This window comes from Lingula anatina, chromosome 8 (assembly GCF_051362555.1).
Source record: "Lingula anatina isolate TDL-2025a chromosome 8, LinAna3.0, whole genome shotgun sequence".
Lineage (NCBI taxonomy): Eukaryota > Metazoa > Brachiopoda > Lingulata > Lingulida > Lingulidae > Lingula > Lingula anatina.
This window is the reverse complement of record NC_141774.1, coordinates 20,602,631-20,621,324: the sequence shown is the minus strand read 5'-3', so window position 1 is coordinate 20,621,324 and position 18,694 is coordinate 20,602,631. Positions and strand designations below refer to the sequence as shown.

The following is an 18,694-nucleotide window of genomic DNA, read 5'->3' as shown; positions in this document are numbered from 1 at the left end:
ACTACCTAGTTCAACATGGCTTTAATATATGACCCCTAAAGAAACCATAAAAACTTGCAACAACCCGTCTTGTTTTGGGAGTACAGGGATCTGTATTGTTTTTCTTAATGATGAAAAATGCATAAAATAATGATTTACACAATATTTCAGGTGCTCTCTCAGTAGTCAGCATATCAGCCTGGCTTAGCAACATACTGGTCAAGACTCGATACCAGACCACTGTCCGTCCACTCCTGGGACCACTGTCCACCAGCATGGACGCCCAGTTACAGTGGATACTGCACAGTGGACCAAGATGGCTGCCACAGGTGTGTGCAAGCGTGGAGTGTGGGCCCGTGCAGATTTGTGTCGGACAAGAGCATGCACTGTGCATGTTGACGTTGGCTAAACATTGGAGTATTTACAACAAGGTAGGAAAATTATTGGATTCTGTTGCCATTATGTATGACCATCCATACATGATGTCTTATTTTGATCTTATTAATTGTTTATATTCTATATTATATTACTATTTAAATATATTTTATTTGTTTCATCCTCAATAAAAGTTTCAAAAGTGATGCTTGGGTATCTCAGTCCAAGGATCATATCTTCATTTTTTTACACAAAACTTAATAATTATTGCAGTGTCCATGAGATTAAATGAGAAGATTGTTTCATACTATACAACTGGGTAATATGGGGTTTGGATGTGCTAATATGGTTACATTACATAAAAAATGTTGGTCAAGCTAAGGCTGGGAGATCATTCCCAGATATCAGATTAAACTAAGATCTGTGGATTTCAGATTCTACAACAGACAACTAGTGTCCACACAAAGTCTGGATCAACAAGAGAGAGGAGGAGAGAGAAGACCAAGAAAACCAGGAAAAATGACCAGGGAGTCAGCTCTGTGGATGATCTTAGAACAGGGGCATTCCAATATGTCTTTACTAATGGTAAGCATGTCCTTGGTCCTAGCTAAGTATTCCTTTCATTCTTAATTTACTTTCTTTCTTGTGTTTTTTAACTCTTCCTTCCTTACCTAGAACCTTAATCTGCTGCCCTTTTAATCTGTCTGCTTTCACCTTCTTTCTTTATTCCCTTCCTTCCTCCCTCCCTTCTCTCTCTCTCTCTCTCTCTCTCTCTCTCTCTCTCTCTCTCTCTCTCTCTCTCTCTCAATTTTGGATTTCAACTAATTTGACCAGGTTTACTGCCTGTTATATTTTTAGATAATGCCTTAAGAAATAGAAATTTCTAGTTGGGCTTATAGATGAAAAAGAAAATTTAATATTTGTGAGTAACCATAAGAATAAATCTTGAAAAAGTTATTTAATATTAAAGTGAGTATAAAAAAAATCTGTATAATTAATAAGTGCATTATTCTGATTTGGTGTACTTAGATACCCCAGATGTCACCCCCGAGGCTGGAGAGATAGTGTTTGGATCTGATGAAGAAGAGGATGTGGCCTTCATGGCCTGGTGTTATCCAGAGGCCAGACTACTAACCAAAGTCCACATAACACCAGTTCCCTTTAGCACCAGCCAGCTAAGCCTCACTGGCAAGGTTTGTGTGTGTGTGTGTGTGTGCCTGTGTGTGTGTGTGTGCCTGTGTGTGTGTGTGTGCCTGTGTGTGTGTGTGTGTGTGTGTGTGATACTGCTAGCAGGGTTTGGGTGAAAGAAAAAGAGAGATGATTGTGTGTTAATGTATCATTTCACTTCCTTTTGCATTCACCTTTCCTTTTATTTTCAAAGGATTCTGATGTTATTTAACTCTTATCGAAATGGTACATTTATATTTCATTTTACTTTTTAGAGATTCTGAGTTTTATACTAGTTAAGAGATAAATGTATGTTACCACAAGTGAAAAGAGAGATGGATAAGTTGTAGAAAGTTTTACATTGAACAAGCATTACTTGGTGTAAAAATCATAGTAGCAATAAATTTCATATATTCTAATGTAATATTTCTAGGTTGACTGTGTTCTGCAGTACTGGTGCATACTGAACAAAAACTACATTGACTACCAACAGTTCCAAATCACAGAGGGAAACGACTGCCAGGTGGAGCTGCCAGGTTTACAAGACAAGCCCACAGTAGCTCAAGTGTGGAGAGTACTTATCTATCATGGAGACAGGGAGGAAAGGTTAACACAACTTAACTGATGTATTTGTTAACTAATTTATTAATTTATTAATATTTAATGTGATTATATGAGAGCCTGCATGTGGTTAGGGTTTTTTTTTCAACTACAAGATGCTGTGATGTGTGTTTGTTTGTGTATTTTCTGCGTAATTTTTCTCAGTAAAACAAAGAATGAAACTAAGACAAGTGGTTCATGGATTAGGGATGTGTTCATACTTGATGCTGATGAAAAACCGTATGGTCTGAGCAGTTTCACTTATTTTTGACTTGAAGATAGGGTCTGAGTTAAAGTTTTATGTAGCATTACCATTATATAGAAGGCATTCCTGATGGTAGTTCAAGATATTTATTCTATGGTGTTAAAAGAGTTAAAGATGAGTTAAGTATCAGAACTAGTTTTCTAGACAAAATGAATGATTTTAGCAAAAGGCAAGGGGTTGGACTTGAGCGTAATTTCAGAATTAGAATTAGAAAATCTTGATTTCAGCAAAGCTCATGGGGTACTTTATACTTAAGAGTACTGTCAGCTACAGCTAGAAGCAAAAAATTGATTTTAGCAAAATGTTTGAGGTTATACTTTGGAGGAATTTTATAACCGAAAATTTTGAAAATAAAACTTATATTTATTATATATGTAAATAATCAATAGATACTATTCCTGAAACAGATCCCAGTCTGAGAGCCCTGACCCAGTTGTGTCACCAATGACACTAGCAGCCTCTATGAGGGTGGACTCCTGTATTTTACCAGCACTGGTCCCAGCTGTGAGATTTCAGTGTACTGCCTCGCTACTGGTGATGAGAATGAGTAACCACTTCCAACATCTTGGCAAAGGTAGGGTCCCTCCATGTACTAACTATTCTCTTTAGTCAAAGAGATGGATAATATTAAGAAAATTAAAAATTTTAATAATGCTAATTATGAAATTGGCAAAGCTATGGGAACTACTAACATCTTGGCAAATGTGCTTTTATTTTAGTCACAGATATGGATAATATTTTTAAAAAATCAAATATTTTAACAAAAATGATAATGGAATGGCAAAATTATGGGATCTACTACTAATATCAGGACAAAGGAGGTAATTTAGTTTTAGGTACAGAGATGGATAATATTAAGAAAATCAAAAAGTTTAGCAAAATTGATAATGAAATTGGCAAAGCTATGGGAACTACTTACAATGTTTTGACCCAAGAGGGACAAATGACGAAAAATCAACCTTTTGATCTGTATCAAAAATAAGTTAAAAATAACACATTTTTTTAGCATAGAAAAATAGTATTTGGATAGAATTAACAATGTTAGCATGAAAAACCACTTCAACCATTTTGGAAAATATATTGTCATTATTGGATTAAATTACCTTATTTTATCCCATACGGATATAAAAATATAGATTGTTTTTTTTTTTTTTTTTTTTTCTCACCCCCAGCAACTCCCAGCAAGCTGTGTCCATTTTACCTGGACAATTGTAGCCCCTCGGACCAAGATGTCTTGACCATTACAGTAGATGACCCAAGCTTTGACATGTCCATATGGATGGATGAAACTCTACAGACCACTGGACAGGTGAGAGTTATGGTCACAAGGGCAGTTAAAGGATAGAAGTACTCAGTTGTTTTGAAGACCGGTTTTGATTAATGTAAACCGAAAAAATTGAAACAACTTTTTAGATATAATTTTACATATGGCTGATTTTTTATTGAAAAGTTCTTATTTGGAATGTTATATGAAAGAATGGCAAACTTAAAAGTATGATTATGATATTGTCTGAACAATTACCGTTATGTTTTTTTCTGCCAAGTACCAAGCATTTGTCAATGGGAAATTCTGCCAGTGCTACACAACCACCCTGAGTTTAACATGCTATTCAAATTAAATAACTCTGTTATTTCTGAAAAATATATAAGTATTCCAGCACTCCTCAGAATTCAGGGTGGAATATAATAATTGTGTCATAATTACAGGTGACTGGCATTGGTCAGTGTGATATTGTGGAATACAGAAATCTGACGACCCAAACCTTAGTGGATCCTGTGGCTGCTAGTGCTAGCTTACAATATACCCTGGGGACAGAGGTGAGAAAACTAGATATGAGAGCTGAGCCATTTACATAAACCAAAAGTTTCATTGCTCTAGGGCAAGTTTACATGAAATTATCATGATCAGTAAATTTTTCCCTGGAGATTTAACTTTGTAAACTTTTGATAAATGTTATAACAGAATTGTCGTGGTACTTAAAATTTTATTCTGCAACTGCACAAAATTTGTTTGCATTGTCTTTAAGAAATATATAACTGGGTCAATAAAAACACCCTGGGAATCATGGCTAAATATGTGTCTTTTCTAACTATTTCAGTCCACTTAAGAATGTGATGTGAAAATAGACCCTGTGTATTTACACATAGGACAGAGTACAGTTCACACCCTGGGAGTCACAACTAAATATGTGTCTTTTCTAACTATTTCAGTCCACTTAAGAATGTGATGTGAAAATAGACCCTGTGTATTTACACATAGGACAGAGTACAGTTCACACCCTGGGAGTCACGGCTAAATATGTGTCTTTTCTAACTATTTCAGTCCACCTTAGAATGTGATGTGAAGATAGACCCTATCTATTTACACATAGGACAGAGTACAGTTCACACCCTGGGAGTCACAACTAAATATGTGTCTTTTCTAACTATTTCAGTCCACTTTAGAATGTGATGTGAAAATAGACCCTGTGTATTTACACATAGGACAGAGCACAGTTCACACCCTGGGAGTCACAACTAAATATGTGTCTTTTCTAACTATTTCAGTCCACTTTAGAATGTGATGTGAAGATTGACCCTGTGTATTTACACATAGGACAGAGCACAGTTCACACCCTGGGAGTCATGGTTCAGACCTGGGCACAGTTGCAGCAGACTGCCCAAGCCGAGAAAGTGATAGTGAATTATTACATGATATGTAACGATACCTTAAGCACTATCAGGTATTTCCAGCCATTTTGTATAATTACAACTACAACAAAAAAACAACTCTTTGTTCGTGAACCAACAATATTTCTACTTCATGTTGTTTCTTTTTTTTTTTTTTTTTTTCAATTATTACATCTTTGAGAAAAATGCAAAATGTCCTCATATCTACACATATTTCCTTGAAGTTTTGACACGGATTTCTGACAGTGGACATAAGGTGAAAGTTCAGAAAAGGTGGCCAAGATTTGTAAGAAGTTGTGGCAATAAATTGCCACTTTCGTCTCCATACTGAGCGAACACTTTGAATATGGATGACTTGATGAATGCCTTTTTTTTTCTTGGCAATTTTAGGTTTGGCCAAGTTGGTTCTGATGAAAATATTTCTCTACAGAGCAGAGAAATGCATGCATACAGTTGGAGAAGCCACAAGAAACAACAGGTAGTGGTTTCTTAAAAAAGGATTTTGTAATTGAAATAAAAAAGATAAGGCTGTAAGATTCCAGCAGAGATTTTTATTAGCCATGTTATGCTCTCAGAGTTCTGATCATAAAACTTAATAATCATATCACAAAGTGTTTTGGTCACCTCATGGCTAGGTCCAACCCTAAGCAGGGATAATTGACTGACACCAAAGGCAAAGGTCAATTATCCCAGCTTTGGGTGGGAACCTAGCCAAGAGGAGACCTCAGCCAAAGTCAAAATTGTGATCTGAGATTTAACTTCAATTATTTTTCCTCATTAAATTCCAGGTTCTCCAGGTGTGTCTGGAGGGTAAAAACATGAAGTGGTGTGATCCTTTTGAAATTGAGAAACCTGGCACCGTCATCAGGACCATTGACCACAAAGGTCACAAGGTCACCTTCCTCATCAAGGTCAAGGTCATATCTGGGCTTCAGAGACAGGTTGGTTGTTTATTACTTGCTATTTGGTCATCATTTGGTTTATCAAATTACCTTCAGTATTTTCAGTGATGATTTAGGGGTTGTTAAGGTAAAACACTTAAAGATATAATATATACACATTTTTAATGGGCCAAGGTCATTTTTATGTCTGAATGCCCTTAGAGCTCCATATATTTCTTAATTCATACCTTAAAATGATAAAACCCCTCAGATTTAAGCACTTGATATGGGGTTTCCCTTCTGAAATGCCAGGGAGACATGGTAGTCTAAATGAATCATGGTATTTTATCAAAAATGGTACAAAACAGTGACTCCAGGTGCTCGTTACATAATAAGTCAGAATAATTCCTCTCTGTTGACTGGCTGAAGTCACTGCAGAGATGCTGCAGTGTTGTCAATTGAACTAAATTGCCCATCCAGTAATAGATGTTTTAAAGAACTTAATTTAGTTTTCCCTACATTTATCATGTTTGTTGCACTGTAGAAAAGTGGAAAGGGATTTCTGCCACTGTTACAATTAAAATTAATTTCATACTCTCATTCAAATAGCTCAGAAAGGCTTGGTGCCTGTTCCAAAATAAATTCAGTTACTTTCCCCAAGCGCAGTTTTCCTTCATCAGATTTGATGTACCTTAAGAATTTCTGAACATGAGGGTCTTGGCTATTTTGTAGAGCTCTTTGCACAAAGTAGTCTGCTGCATGACTTTCAACTGCTGTTCTTAGATAAACAGGTTCATAATATTTACATTTGTATCTCCCCCACTGCCCCTCTTCTTCACCAGATGATAAAGTAGGTAAAATTGGTTTAACTCGTACTTCTTGAGTTATCAGACCTGCACTGAAGAGTCTTTCATCATCAATCTCTTCAGTGCTGAAAACAAACTTGTCTTCAAGAACACTGTCAAAAAACATCTTTTGAAGTTTTGGGAGGATCTCTTTTTTCACCTCTTCCTTTGCTTTGCTTGGATCAGGTTGGGCTTCACAGTAACGCAACAAACTATATTCACGCACTGCAGAAATGAGTTTAGCTTTGGTTGTTGGTACATGGATTTCTTCACCATTTTGCCACAGAAGGCAAGTGTATAACAAAGTTAGTGGTGTGATCTTCTCAGCCATGGAGTTTGCTTCAAGGAAGTTGAGAAATTTGCATGCAGCTATTAATGATGCATACTCATTTATATCCTTTGTAAATGTCTGTTTTCTCCAGCACCCATGTTTGAATTCAATTGCAGTTGCTAGAATAGAAAAGTATTTACATGTTAGTTCTTGCACATGCTTTCTGCTCATTGGAGCAATTTCAGCATGAACATCAGTCTTTGTTTTATCAGCAAGATACTCAGCCTTCCAGTTGCGAGTGGTAGTGATGATGGTCATGTCTCTCATTTTACTGTCCTGTATGATACCTTCAAGGTCAGCATTTGAGCCACTTTTCAGTTCATCGTAACCATCTAACACCAACAGCACACTCTGAGGGTTAGAGTTAATAAATTGCCATATGTCCTGCAATGTGATTCCCGTGGGTGCCAAGTCAGCCTCTTGGAATATGTTCTCATCTAAAATCTCAGGGAAAGTCATATTTTCCCGGACATTTCTTAAGTAAATTGGAAGAATGAGCAGGAACTGGTCAAGTGATGTCATCTGCAAACTTGGTGGTGTATCTTTTGAAGGTTTGAAGATATTGAGTAGTTTGTCTTTAAAGGTTTCATTTTCCTTGGACTGACATTGAGATTGTTCATTTTTATAAAGATACAGAATTCTGTTTGCCCAGTGGGTCACAATTCTCATAGAGAGGGTTGTCTTGCCACTTCCTGGTTCACCGCGCACAACAATTCGCCGAGGAGATTTTCCATTTTCTATTTCAAACAAATCCAAGTAAGAATTCAGTGGAACAATATTTGGTTTGAAAAAATGTCCCAAAGTAGAGTTGGCATCTTTCAGGAGTCTTAACTCAATATAAATTTGTTCAATATCCATGGTTTCTTTTGGATCAAAAGGGATCACTGGAATACGACTGTAGCGTTTCTGATACAGGGAAGCCAGTTTTAGTTGGAGTTGATGCAGTTGAGCCTCTGAAATAAAAATGACACTATGCTGTTAACCTGAGTGTACAAGAAACTTGAAAAACATTATAATTTCAAAATTGGGATTTGAGATAAGAGGCTAGAATGTAATGAAATTTTTACCCTCTCACTTTAGGAAGATACAATGATATAATACTTGAGTTAAAGTAACCATTACAATCTAGTCAATATCAGTCGCTGTTATCAGTTAATTCTAAACAACAGCAGAAGTAAATCATAATTACTTTTTTACAATCTTATGTTTCTTTATTCCCTAATGAAGGAAACTTACCTGATAGACAGAATATTGTGAAAAAAAGTTCATTTTTTTATTTTAGCTGTTGTTTACAATAAGTTACTTTAATATGATGGTTTTTTAAAAACAACTTGTTTATAAGGTCTCAATGATCTACAGTGTCATCAGCTTGTTTGGTGTAACTCATGTGGTGCTTATCATGGGCTGCTATGACAACAAATAGTTTTCACACATTGTTCAACCTACCTGTCAGTTCTGCTGCCTGGTTGATAGTTCGCTCTGTGGTTTGTAATGGTGGTGGTAAAGCGAAGGGATTTGGTTTGAGAAGCTCCAAAATCTGTGACAGGATTGCTTTTATTTCTGCATCCTCTTTCTCTTGGGTTATGATTCTTTCCACGAATGATCTCTCCAAAGCTGGGTCAAGGGATTTGACCTTCAAGGCATCAAGGTCACACTGTGGCACCCCCAGCTGTATGATATGCTGGCATATCTCTGCCCATGATGCCTCAAAGTCTTTTTGTGTCATGTCAGTTGATTTTGGATGGGCAAATTTGTTTCTGTACATTTTGATGTGTATGGCTGCCTCCAGGTCGGCGGTAAGACTAGGTTTTCCTTTAGCCATAGCAGGGACATCCCATTCCTTGCTGTTAGGCTGGAAGGGAGGGTTGGGGTGGAGTTGACGGATTAGAAAAAAGAGGAGAGTGATGTCAAACTCTGCAATGTTGGGATTGGATTGTTGTTGCTGTTGTTTTTTTTGTTGTTGCTGCTGCTGCTGTTGTTGGTTTTGCTGCCGTGGAAACAGAAGGTCGTACTGATGTTTCTTGAGCAACTTTTTGTTTTTGTACAGCTGATCTAAGATGTATTTCTTTGCCTGGAGAAATTGCTGTAAATTCTGTTGCTGCTGAAGTAGCACTTGAGATGGCTGATTTGAAGATGGTTGTTGTTGTTGCTGCTGCTGCTGACCCTGCTGTTGCTGTATCCACACATCAACAATGTTGTTTTGTATATAATTCCTCAGAGCCTGTGCCCCATGGTCTATAACCAACCCACACAGTTTAGGGTAGTACTGGCTCATACTGATTATCAGTTATGTATGAAAACTACACAGAAAAAGTGTCCGACAACTGCATTTAATGTTCACAGCCAATCAAATCAGCTTTTGTTCAAGCTCTGACATCGGTGATGTTCACAGGGTTTAGAATTTTGATCAGTCACAAGATCTGAAAACAAAGTGAGTTTTGATTCAATTGCTCTAAATTAGCCAGATACACATGTTTAATGTGACATAAAATTTGAAAATGGAATGCTGGTGTTTGGTACAATTATATTATAATGCTTAAATGATGTGTTAAGTGTTTTTCGTAACCTGCCCCCCCCCTTTCATAGAGAATCTATATTATTTATTAGCTGACTGTATTAATAAAATCAGATATCTGAACAGACACAAAATAAACACGACAAAGTGAAAGTGCGTTTTACAAATAGTGTATGTGTTCAACCCATAAAAATGTAATGGTCTCATGATGACAGTTTATCTAACTAGGAAGTACACTATCTACTCCCATGACCTAGCTTAGGCATAAATGTGGAAAAAATTTATGATTGGAGGTCAGATCCAAAAAGACAAGTTGAATTTAAGATATACAAAAAAAGCTAACAGATACTTGTATTTATTCTGTTCTGAAGAATTTGGGGTTTCAATGAATGCCTTCACCTTTTATTTTTATTTGGCCGCTTTGTCCACATGTGCAACATTAAGTGCATATAGTATATATCAAGCTGCAATGTTACAAATGGTGGGCTTTATTAGTTTTACATTATATTCAGGCTTTAGATTTTTCCCCCATCATATGTGGGTAACATTGTTTTTCTTTCTTCATGGACCTATTTTTGGGGATCACTGTAAAAGAGTGGCTATTATTTCAAATTTGTCTGACTTTTCACAGAAGTCAAATAGCCCTATAACAGAGACTTTGATTGATTGATTGCATTTACTTACTTGTAAATGTCTTCAGGTGCTCTCTTGACTTCATGTAAGAAATTCCCTCAATCTTTTTATGCTTTACAACATTTCGCTTCCTCAAGCAAACTCAAACAAGCTCATATATATATATTTCGTCTGTGTATAGCTGCACTTTGTAACAAGCACAATATAAAGGATGTGTGTAGACAGTGGAATTGCCCAGGCTATAAATAGATCTATGACATTGCAGCCTTATCACTGAAGTATAGTAGATCCCTTCTGACACAATGGTTGAATGTAGTTAAACTGTAGAGGAAATATTAAAGGCTTTTACGTTAAATTTCTGGCTTATATTTATTCATTTATTTGTTTACTTGTTTAATTTATTTATTTGATTAATTTTCTATCCTATTTGTTTAGTAGATCTTACAATGCATTGTGAACAAAAATCTTAATGTATAGGGAGATCAAAGAAAAGCAAAATTGGAATTGATTACAAGTAAATTGATTTTAATGAATTGTAGAATTAATGTTACTTCATCAAATCACTTATAAAAATTCATAACTTTTTTAATAGATATGTTTTGAGTTCTGTTTTAAAAATGTCTAATAAAAGTGAAGCAAATTCTATTTCTTTAGCACAGCAATTTATTATGATTGTACTTGTAACTGTATGTGACAGATTAAGCTTTACACTGTTTTAACAGCAAATAATTAAGAAATGGTATTTAATAAAGGCATGAAGTGTCTCCAGCAGAAAAATGAAGCTTAATGAAAATTTTGTTCTGAAGCAAATTATATGGGTGCTGATATTGGATATCAGTTCAAAAACATCAAAACAAGTTCAAATTACTCTCTTTATACATTCTGTATCATATTAAGCCCTTCCTCTATTGTGATTTTTATTCACCACAATCATTCACACCACTGACATGCTGTTAGTTAAGTGTCACACACATTCTGTTTTAATTGATTGAACAGGTTATGATTAATGGGAAGCTAATAAATGTTTCAGACACAGGTTGCTGTCAGTTAATTATCCATATTTTATATAAAGTTATATAAATTATCCATATTTTATATAGTGTTATATAACTTTTCATTTTAGTTAATATATATGTATATTAAATGGATAACAATTGTTCATTTTGGCTAAAAAATGAATTTCCTGGGGTAAAGGACAATTTCCCCATACTTACTGATGGTTAGTGAATCCATTCCCACATTCAAAGTTAGACCCTTTTCTAAAAAGTCTGGTTTTCTGTTATATTCTCTTAAGAGATTATTTCAGAGTGTACTAGTAGCCATCTATGGAGGTCACATAATGTGATGGCAAGCACAAATTCCAGAATAATTGCATTAACCACTGTTTTTGGTGGTAAAATGGAATTAATTATATTTCTATGAACTTTTTACAATGTATTTATTGTGAAATATGGATATCTTACTAACAGTTGTTATCTCTTTAAAATAAAACAGGTTATAATCAGTGGCCAGTTGGTCATAGCCAACAGACTGACCCAGCATCTTGAGGTGAAGGTCCTTCAGCAACAACTGACCAAGGAGACACCACACATCCTTGGAGCTAAGCAGACCCTCCCCAGCCTCGTTATGGAGAGGTCAGAGATCACAGGGGTCAAGGTCAGACTGATGGGACCTAAGATGGCTTGGTCTACTGATATTGAAGTGACGGGAGAAGGGATGAAGGAAAACAAGATGGTGAAGGTAGTCTTGGTTTCATGTTTGAATAATAATGGATGAATTAAAGTATTTTAATGTTAGGTTCAAAAGTAGGCTCTTGGTATATCCTTCCTTGTATTTTGTTTTCTTGGAATTTCCTTTCCTCCATCATCTACTGTTTCCATTTTTTTTCTGATTCCATCCATTCCTTGTTTTTGCCTTCCACACCATTTTGAAATGAACAAATGAATTTAATATTCATTATCATTTAGTTACGTTTCGTGAACATGATGGAATATAAAAGATATCAGTATTAATTTTTTACCATTTTTATGTGTACTTAGTAGTCAAGAAAAAAAATAGTTTTCAACATTTTTATGCACTTCAAAATTGTTTCTTGTTGTAGCTGTCAACATCAGATAAAAATGGTTCTCTACATGTCTGGTGCAGTGTCCTGGTAAAATCTTATGGTGATGTCACACAGACTGTGGTAAGTGTTTTCTACATGTCTGGTGCAGTGTAAAATCTTATGGTGATGTCACACAGACTGTGGTAAGTGTTTTCTACATGTCTGGTGCAGTGTAAAATCTTATGGTGATGTCACACAGACTGTGGTAAGTGTTTTCTACATGTCTGGTGCAGTGTAAAATCTTATGGTGATGTCACACAGACTGTGGTAAGTGTTTTCTACATGTCTGGTGCAGTGTAAAATCTTATGGAGATGTCACACAGACTGTGGTAAGTGTTTTCTACATGTCTGGTGCAGTGTAAAATCTTATGGAGATGTCACACAGACTGTGGTAAGTGTTTTCTACATGTCTGGTGCAGTGTAAAATCTTATGGAGATGTCACACAGACTGTGGTAAGTGTTTTCTACATGTCTGGTGCAGTGTAAAATCTTATGGTGATGTCACACAGACTGTGGTAAGTGTTTTCTACATGTCTGGTGCAGTGTAAAATCTTATGGAGATGTCACACAGACTGTGGTAAGTGTTTTCTACATGTCTGGTGCAGTGTAAAATCTTATGGTGATGTCACACAGACTGTGGTAAGTGTTTTCTGTTTGTCTATTTGTCCACATACATGAGAATTCTACATAACACCTTTCACATGTATGTTAAATTTATGTGACACAGGTATATCAGTATACCATATCAAAAACTGTTGACAAAAGTAAATTTTCTCCTCTTTATCTGTAAAATGCTGATGCTATTCCCTCTCCTTTCTTGTTGCCAGTTTAGACAAAGTATCACTTAACTGGACATTTTTTCTCCCCCCTCAGGTACTTTTCACACCTTTGTTTGTGTTAAGAGCACACCTGCCATCACAGCTGATTGTGAATGTGGATACGCCGCGCATGAAGAGCATGCAACAGTTGCTACTACCAGGACATGGTGTAGAGCAGCAGCTGCAGTGTGTGGGTGGGGACGTGACGCACATGTTGACGTTTCAACAAGGGTTTGTGGACATGAGTTTTTAATTCAGATATGTTAAAGGGTACAGAATTAGAGTCTCTTTAAACATTCAGTGCTTTATTAATTAATTTATTTATTTATTAGCTTGCACATTTTGAGCACATACATGTTCTTGCTTTGGACAAGCATATTTTGTATCCATCTTCAAATACTTAATATTTTACCTATGCTTCAAATTGACAAACTGCATTATTTAAACATTTCTTATGCTATACCATTTAATCTCAGAGATTGCATGAAGCCGTCCAGTCCTCCATTGTCGCTGTCTGCAGGGATGACGGACCAGGTCACTCATCAGTCAGTGGACACATTGGACATAGAGAAAGAGTGCTATAGCTGGGATACGGAGAGTAATACACACTGGCCATACACTGACAAAGATTTCAGGTATTTTTTGAAAAAATCACCTAAAACCACATAATGGAGAGAGAAAAGACTAGACTGAAAAATAATGTTGTCTGCTAAAGTATTTACATATAACAGTTACAGTTGTATGGGTTTTTTATTATTCATTTATATTTTTAAGAGTTATTTTTCTTATGAAAATTTATCACTTTGAATTTACCACATTTTTCAGTCCCAACATTCCAGACTCCAGACAGTCAGAGCCGTACTCCCATCCCACCCCTACCCCTCAGGCAACCACCCCTACCCTTACCCCCACCCTGGGGGGTGACCTGAGCCAGCCACACCCTAATATAGACCTCCAGGTCCACCTTAGTCAGAGATGGCCGGGATGCAATACCCTGTTGTTGGACATTACCCCCTGGTCACTAGTGGTCAACAGGGCTGGGATGAGCGTGGCCATAGTGGACAGTTCTAGTGAGAAGGTGTGGGTGATAAGGAGTGGGGAGATGATGGCCCCACCACCACTAGAAGTGAGTTCATGTACCAAGTCGTTTACATCCTTAGTAACCAAGTTTTTCAAATCTGGTATGATTTGACATATCTCTTTTTATGTGTTTGTTTATTTTTACCTTTTAGATTTAAATTTTAATTCCTTTGTATTATTATATTTAGAATTTTATTCTTTACTATATGTAGAAAGAAAATTTTAATTGGACAGTGCTATGGAATTGTGCATGGCAATATGTAAATTTTGAATTATGAATATACTGAAAATTGTAAAAATTAAATAATGCTGCCTGGAACTTCAGGGTGGATTCCGTCTTGGAGTTACACAGAACAGCGCCATCTATAGCTCAAACATCCTGGTGCTATCAGATGAAGCAGAAGAAGATCGAGGTTATCTTCCAAGAGTGGAGGGCGTGGTCTACAAAGGGGGTGTGACCAATGTGTCCATCATTGTGGATGATCAGGTAGGGTAGCATTGTGTTACAGAGGATATGTTCATTAAAGAGGTGTGCCTGATATGCCAGTCACTGCATAAGCTGTGTTTAGGTTATCATTTGGTTATACTGAACAGTGAAGAGGGTGTGGCTTATAAAAATGTGATCTAATCATATTTTTCATTTACTGGTCATAAAAAGCTACTGTTTGATTTGCATGAAGAGGACTTGTTTTTAATGTGTTTGATCACACAGACAGAGAGAGAGAGAGAGAGAGAGCTTGTTATTACAAAACAGGAGAAAGGAAGATGATGTTGAAAGAGAGAGAGAGGAGAAAGAGAGAGAGAGGCAGAAAATTCATTAAATCATATAACCAAGTACGTGATTTGCATGGAGAGGACTTGTTTTTAATGTGCATGCATGATCAGAGAGAGAGAAAGAGAGAGAGCTTGTGCAATAAGGGGACAAAGGTGGATGAAGTCAGGAAGAAGAGAGAGAAAGGAGCAAGAGATAGGCAAAAAGTTCATTAAATCATATAACCACATACCAGTACATACCCCATAATGTATTACCATACTATTACATTCTTGACATACCTTAATACATACGAGTACTTATGTCTCCAGGTCCACTACTTGACCCTGACATCAGATGTCCACCACCACATGAGAGTACTGACCATACAGGAGACGTACCAACTGGTCAACCAGTCACAGCTTGACCTTATGGTCTTATGTGCTGAGGTGCCTTTTGGACAGAACAAAGTAAGTGTAGCAGCAGGGATGCTACATTCTGTAAAAATTAAAGTTTAAATTATTATGAATATTAAAAATAGTCTGCACATTTCTAGTCTGACAAACTGGCATTTCTTTGCAATCACAGTCTCAAATCTTCCAGAATATCATTTAGTTTTAAGATGAAGTTTGTCTGGTAATCACGTTGTCCATCGGAGATTCAGTGGAATGGAATTGGAAAGTTTGAGACATTATATATAGCCAGATATACATATTGATTTTCTCAGTTCTCAGGTGGTATTCTAACAGTAACACATTTTATAATAATATTCTATTCAAAATAACATGTTACATAATAGACCTACTTATTTTGAATATTATAAGTCTAATTATAGACATGCATATTGATTTTCTTGTATTTCTCAGGTTGTGTTCAGTGTCGTGTTTAAATAATGTATCTGCTCTTTTTGAATACTATTTTGTTGTATAAATCTAAGTGCCTCCCCAGTTTGCATAATGAATATTTGATCATTCCAGTACACTTCATTATCTCTGGACCATTCCAAAGCTGTGTCCGTGTCAAGGTCAAGCAGCGGTCAACCAGGACTACGTCCACTCTCTCCTTGGACCAGACTGGACCCTGACACTCAAGCCAAAGATCATGCCAAATATCTTCTTTTCAAACTTCATTGTGAAGAAATCAGCAGTGTAGAACAGGAGTCAAGTCCCTTTAAGACAGACACACACAGATTCATGTGGAGTGTCCCCCTGAGGGTGAAGGTTGGAGAATCTGGGTCAAGGTTACCAGAATCTGGGTCAAGGTCAACCTGCACGTTCCCATTCTATTCTGAAGGTGCTTGGCAGAGTTGTGCATGTGTGGTTACACATCATGTGAAGAAAGGAGTGACATATATTGTGATACAGGATGACCCGGCGCCATCTATATTGTTGCATAATAACACAGATACTGTATTGTACTTTGGGCAGGGTTGCCTGACTCCCGAAATGAAAGGTACTGGTTTTAATTTTTTAAGATGCTTTTTTGCATAAATCATCACACTTATTGCTTCTTGGAAAAATAAATGTCCATTCTGCTGCAATAGTTTTAAGGCATTCAAAATTTTTATTACAAGGCCAATGAAAAGTTTGCTCTTTTTTCGAGATTAATGTGGGACTTTTTCTGTTTTTTCCATAATTCAGTAATTATTTACAGTAATGCACATATTAATGATCATATATTAAGTACTTATTTACTTACCTTCTTGGGTGTAGGGGTCACTGTCCATGAAGAGCAGGAACAATTCCAGGAACTACCTTTGGCCCCTCCTCATGGAAGAGTCCACTATACCTTCCCAGAAATCTCTGCAAGCTTTCCAGCCATTGGCCAGAACAAAGGGAAGCACCTGAAGCTCCATCTGGCGGTGGAATCAGGGGCACAAAATACAATGTTGTGGAGCCAGGGTATTGATTTGGAGTCAACACGGGAAAGTTTTGTGCATATACCAGCGTCTAAGGATGTTAAAGTTCATGTTGAACACAAAGGTCATACTGTCCAGGTGTTTGTGAACACAGTAAGCAGGGCAGAAGTCTCAGCTAAAGAAATACGTAGCAGGATAACACAGCAGACAACCACAGTCATTATGGAGACAGGAAAAGAGGAGAAACGTGCCAGTTCTGAATCCTTTCATCTGGTTCCAGTGGATGTCACAGAAGAAGGCAAGACCAATGCTGGAGAGGTTGCTACTAATGAAGACAGAGATTCTCCGGGATTGCATATTGAAACAGCTGTTATGTGTAAACTGGTCTGCTGCATTCTTTCCGATGATGTCACAAATCCCAGAAAGAGCACTGAAGTGTTGCGAATCACAGCAGACGACATCTTCATCGCGTACTATCCTATAGGGGTGACACAAGTGCCACCTAGTGGTGAGAGGACATTTGCAGTCTGCGTTGGGAACCTGCAGGTTGATAACCAGATGTACAACACTGGAAACTACCATTTTCCTGTTGTGTTGCAGAAGCAGGCATCTTTCAAAGGCTGCCATCTTGGTGTTGAGTTTGAACAACTACTGACAGTTGAAAAGTTGACATATATGAAACCAAACTGCTTAGTCATGGTGGATTTGACACTGTATCAACAAGATGGCAGCTTGATGGTGGAAAAAGTCAATGTTGCCATGAAACCAATGTCTCTGTATATCGAGGACACCTTTGTTTATGACATGCTCAAGAAAATTGACACTTTCATTCCAGTACCACTTTCGAAGAAAAATCTTCCAACAAAACATCTGATTCCCAGGTCTGTGTTGGCCGAAGCTATGTGCATCAGTCAACCAATTAGATTACGGCTTCTGTCAATCCAACCAATGAGCTTGCAGCTTAGTGTCCATGCCTCTCTAAAGCTGTTCCTTTCATCAGACAACACCCCTTTGAATTTTGGACACTTTGATGTTGACAACCTTCATACAACCAGCCGCACTTTGATCAGGACCCTAGCCATGCATTATGCCACTGGCGCCCTCTTTAGAGCAGGTATTTTTGAAATAGGTACTTTGGGTTCTGGTTTTATGCTTCTAGATGATTGAATTCTTATGCTGGGTTTGGTTTGAATTGTTTTATTTTTTTCTTCCTAACTTGTTTATTTTAAGATTTATTCAGTTAACATAATATCTAGGTATGGAATTGAACTGAGTCATTAAAAGGTAATAAGTATGATTCATTTACTTTTGTTTTCTTAACATATTTTGCTGGCATTTGAATTTATGAAGTTAAGAAAATATCTATATATATATTTTCATTCTTTGTCTTTTTTAAAATTGATTAGTAAAAAATTAAAATTAATTAAGTGAGTATATACTAGTGCACCACACTGTATATCAGCTGCATAGAAGAAAATAAAAAGATTGAGGTTATTTTACATGAAACATTTTCTTCCAGGGTGGGTGGTCGGTTCACTAGAGTTGCTAGGCAACCCTACTGGACTGGTCAGAAGTATCGGGACAGGAGTAGCCGACCTCTTCAGAATGCCGTATGCTGGACTCTCAAGAGGACCGGGGGCATTTGTTGGAGGGGTGACACAGGGCATGGGGTCACTGTTGGCTAATGTCACAGCAGGTGAGTGTTTGTTGGAGAGGTGACACAGGGCATGGGGTCACTGTTGGCTAATGTCACAGCAGGTGAGTGTTTGTTGGAGAGGTGACACAGGGCATGGGGTCACTGTTGGCTAATGTCACAGCAGGT

General features: G+C 37.0%; 2 protein-coding genes across 2 annotated transcripts in view; one reads left to right on the top strand and one right to left on the bottom strand.

Moving 5' to 3' along the window:
• Nucleotides 1-18,694, top strand: part of LOC106166817 (intermembrane lipid transfer protein VPS13B) — a 40,840-nt gene that overhangs the window by 18,318 nt on the left and 3,828 nt on the right. The window contains exons 31-50 of the mRNA XM_087018821.1: nucleotides 151-410; nucleotides 789-939; nucleotides 1,384-1,547; nucleotides 1,955-2,127; nucleotides 2,794-2,960; nucleotides 3,559-3,695; nucleotides 4,094-4,204; nucleotides 4,934-5,109; nucleotides 5,447-5,534; nucleotides 5,845-5,997; nucleotides 11,756-12,001; nucleotides 12,363-12,446; nucleotides 13,239-13,414; nucleotides 13,660-13,818; nucleotides 14,009-14,309; nucleotides 14,589-14,750; nucleotides 15,347-15,484; nucleotides 15,992-16,466; nucleotides 16,727-17,986; nucleotides 18,392-18,568. Coding sequence (XP_086874947.1) covers nucleotides 151-410; nucleotides 789-939; nucleotides 1,384-1,547; nucleotides 1,955-2,127; nucleotides 2,794-2,960; nucleotides 3,559-3,695; nucleotides 4,094-4,204; nucleotides 4,934-5,109; nucleotides 5,447-5,534; nucleotides 5,845-5,997; nucleotides 11,756-12,001; nucleotides 12,363-12,446; nucleotides 13,239-13,414; nucleotides 13,660-13,818; nucleotides 14,009-14,309; nucleotides 14,589-14,750; nucleotides 15,347-15,484; nucleotides 15,992-16,466; nucleotides 16,727-17,986; nucleotides 18,392-18,568 — 4,758 coding nt within the window. The remainder of the gene's footprint in view (nucleotides 1-150; nucleotides 411-788; nucleotides 940-1,383; nucleotides 1,548-1,954; nucleotides 2,128-2,793; nucleotides 2,961-3,558; nucleotides 3,696-4,093; nucleotides 4,205-4,933; nucleotides 5,110-5,446; nucleotides 5,535-5,844; nucleotides 5,998-11,755; nucleotides 12,002-12,362; nucleotides 12,447-13,238; nucleotides 13,415-13,659; nucleotides 13,819-14,008; nucleotides 14,310-14,588; nucleotides 14,751-15,346; nucleotides 15,485-15,991; nucleotides 16,467-16,726; nucleotides 17,987-18,391; nucleotides 18,569-18,694) is intronic.
• Nucleotides 5,991-10,456, bottom strand: LOC106166828 (uncharacterized). The gene is made up of 3 exons (XM_013545483.2): nucleotides 10,313-10,456; nucleotides 8,560-9,533; nucleotides 5,991-8,066 (listed from the first exon to the last, which is right to left on the bottom strand). Exons 2-3 carry the CDS (start codon nucleotides 9,386-9,388, stop codon nucleotides 6,535-6,537), a joined length of 2,361 nt encoding a protein of 786 aa, XP_013400937.2. The 5' UTR covers nucleotides 9,389-9,533; nucleotides 10,313-10,456; the 3' UTR covers nucleotides 5,991-6,534.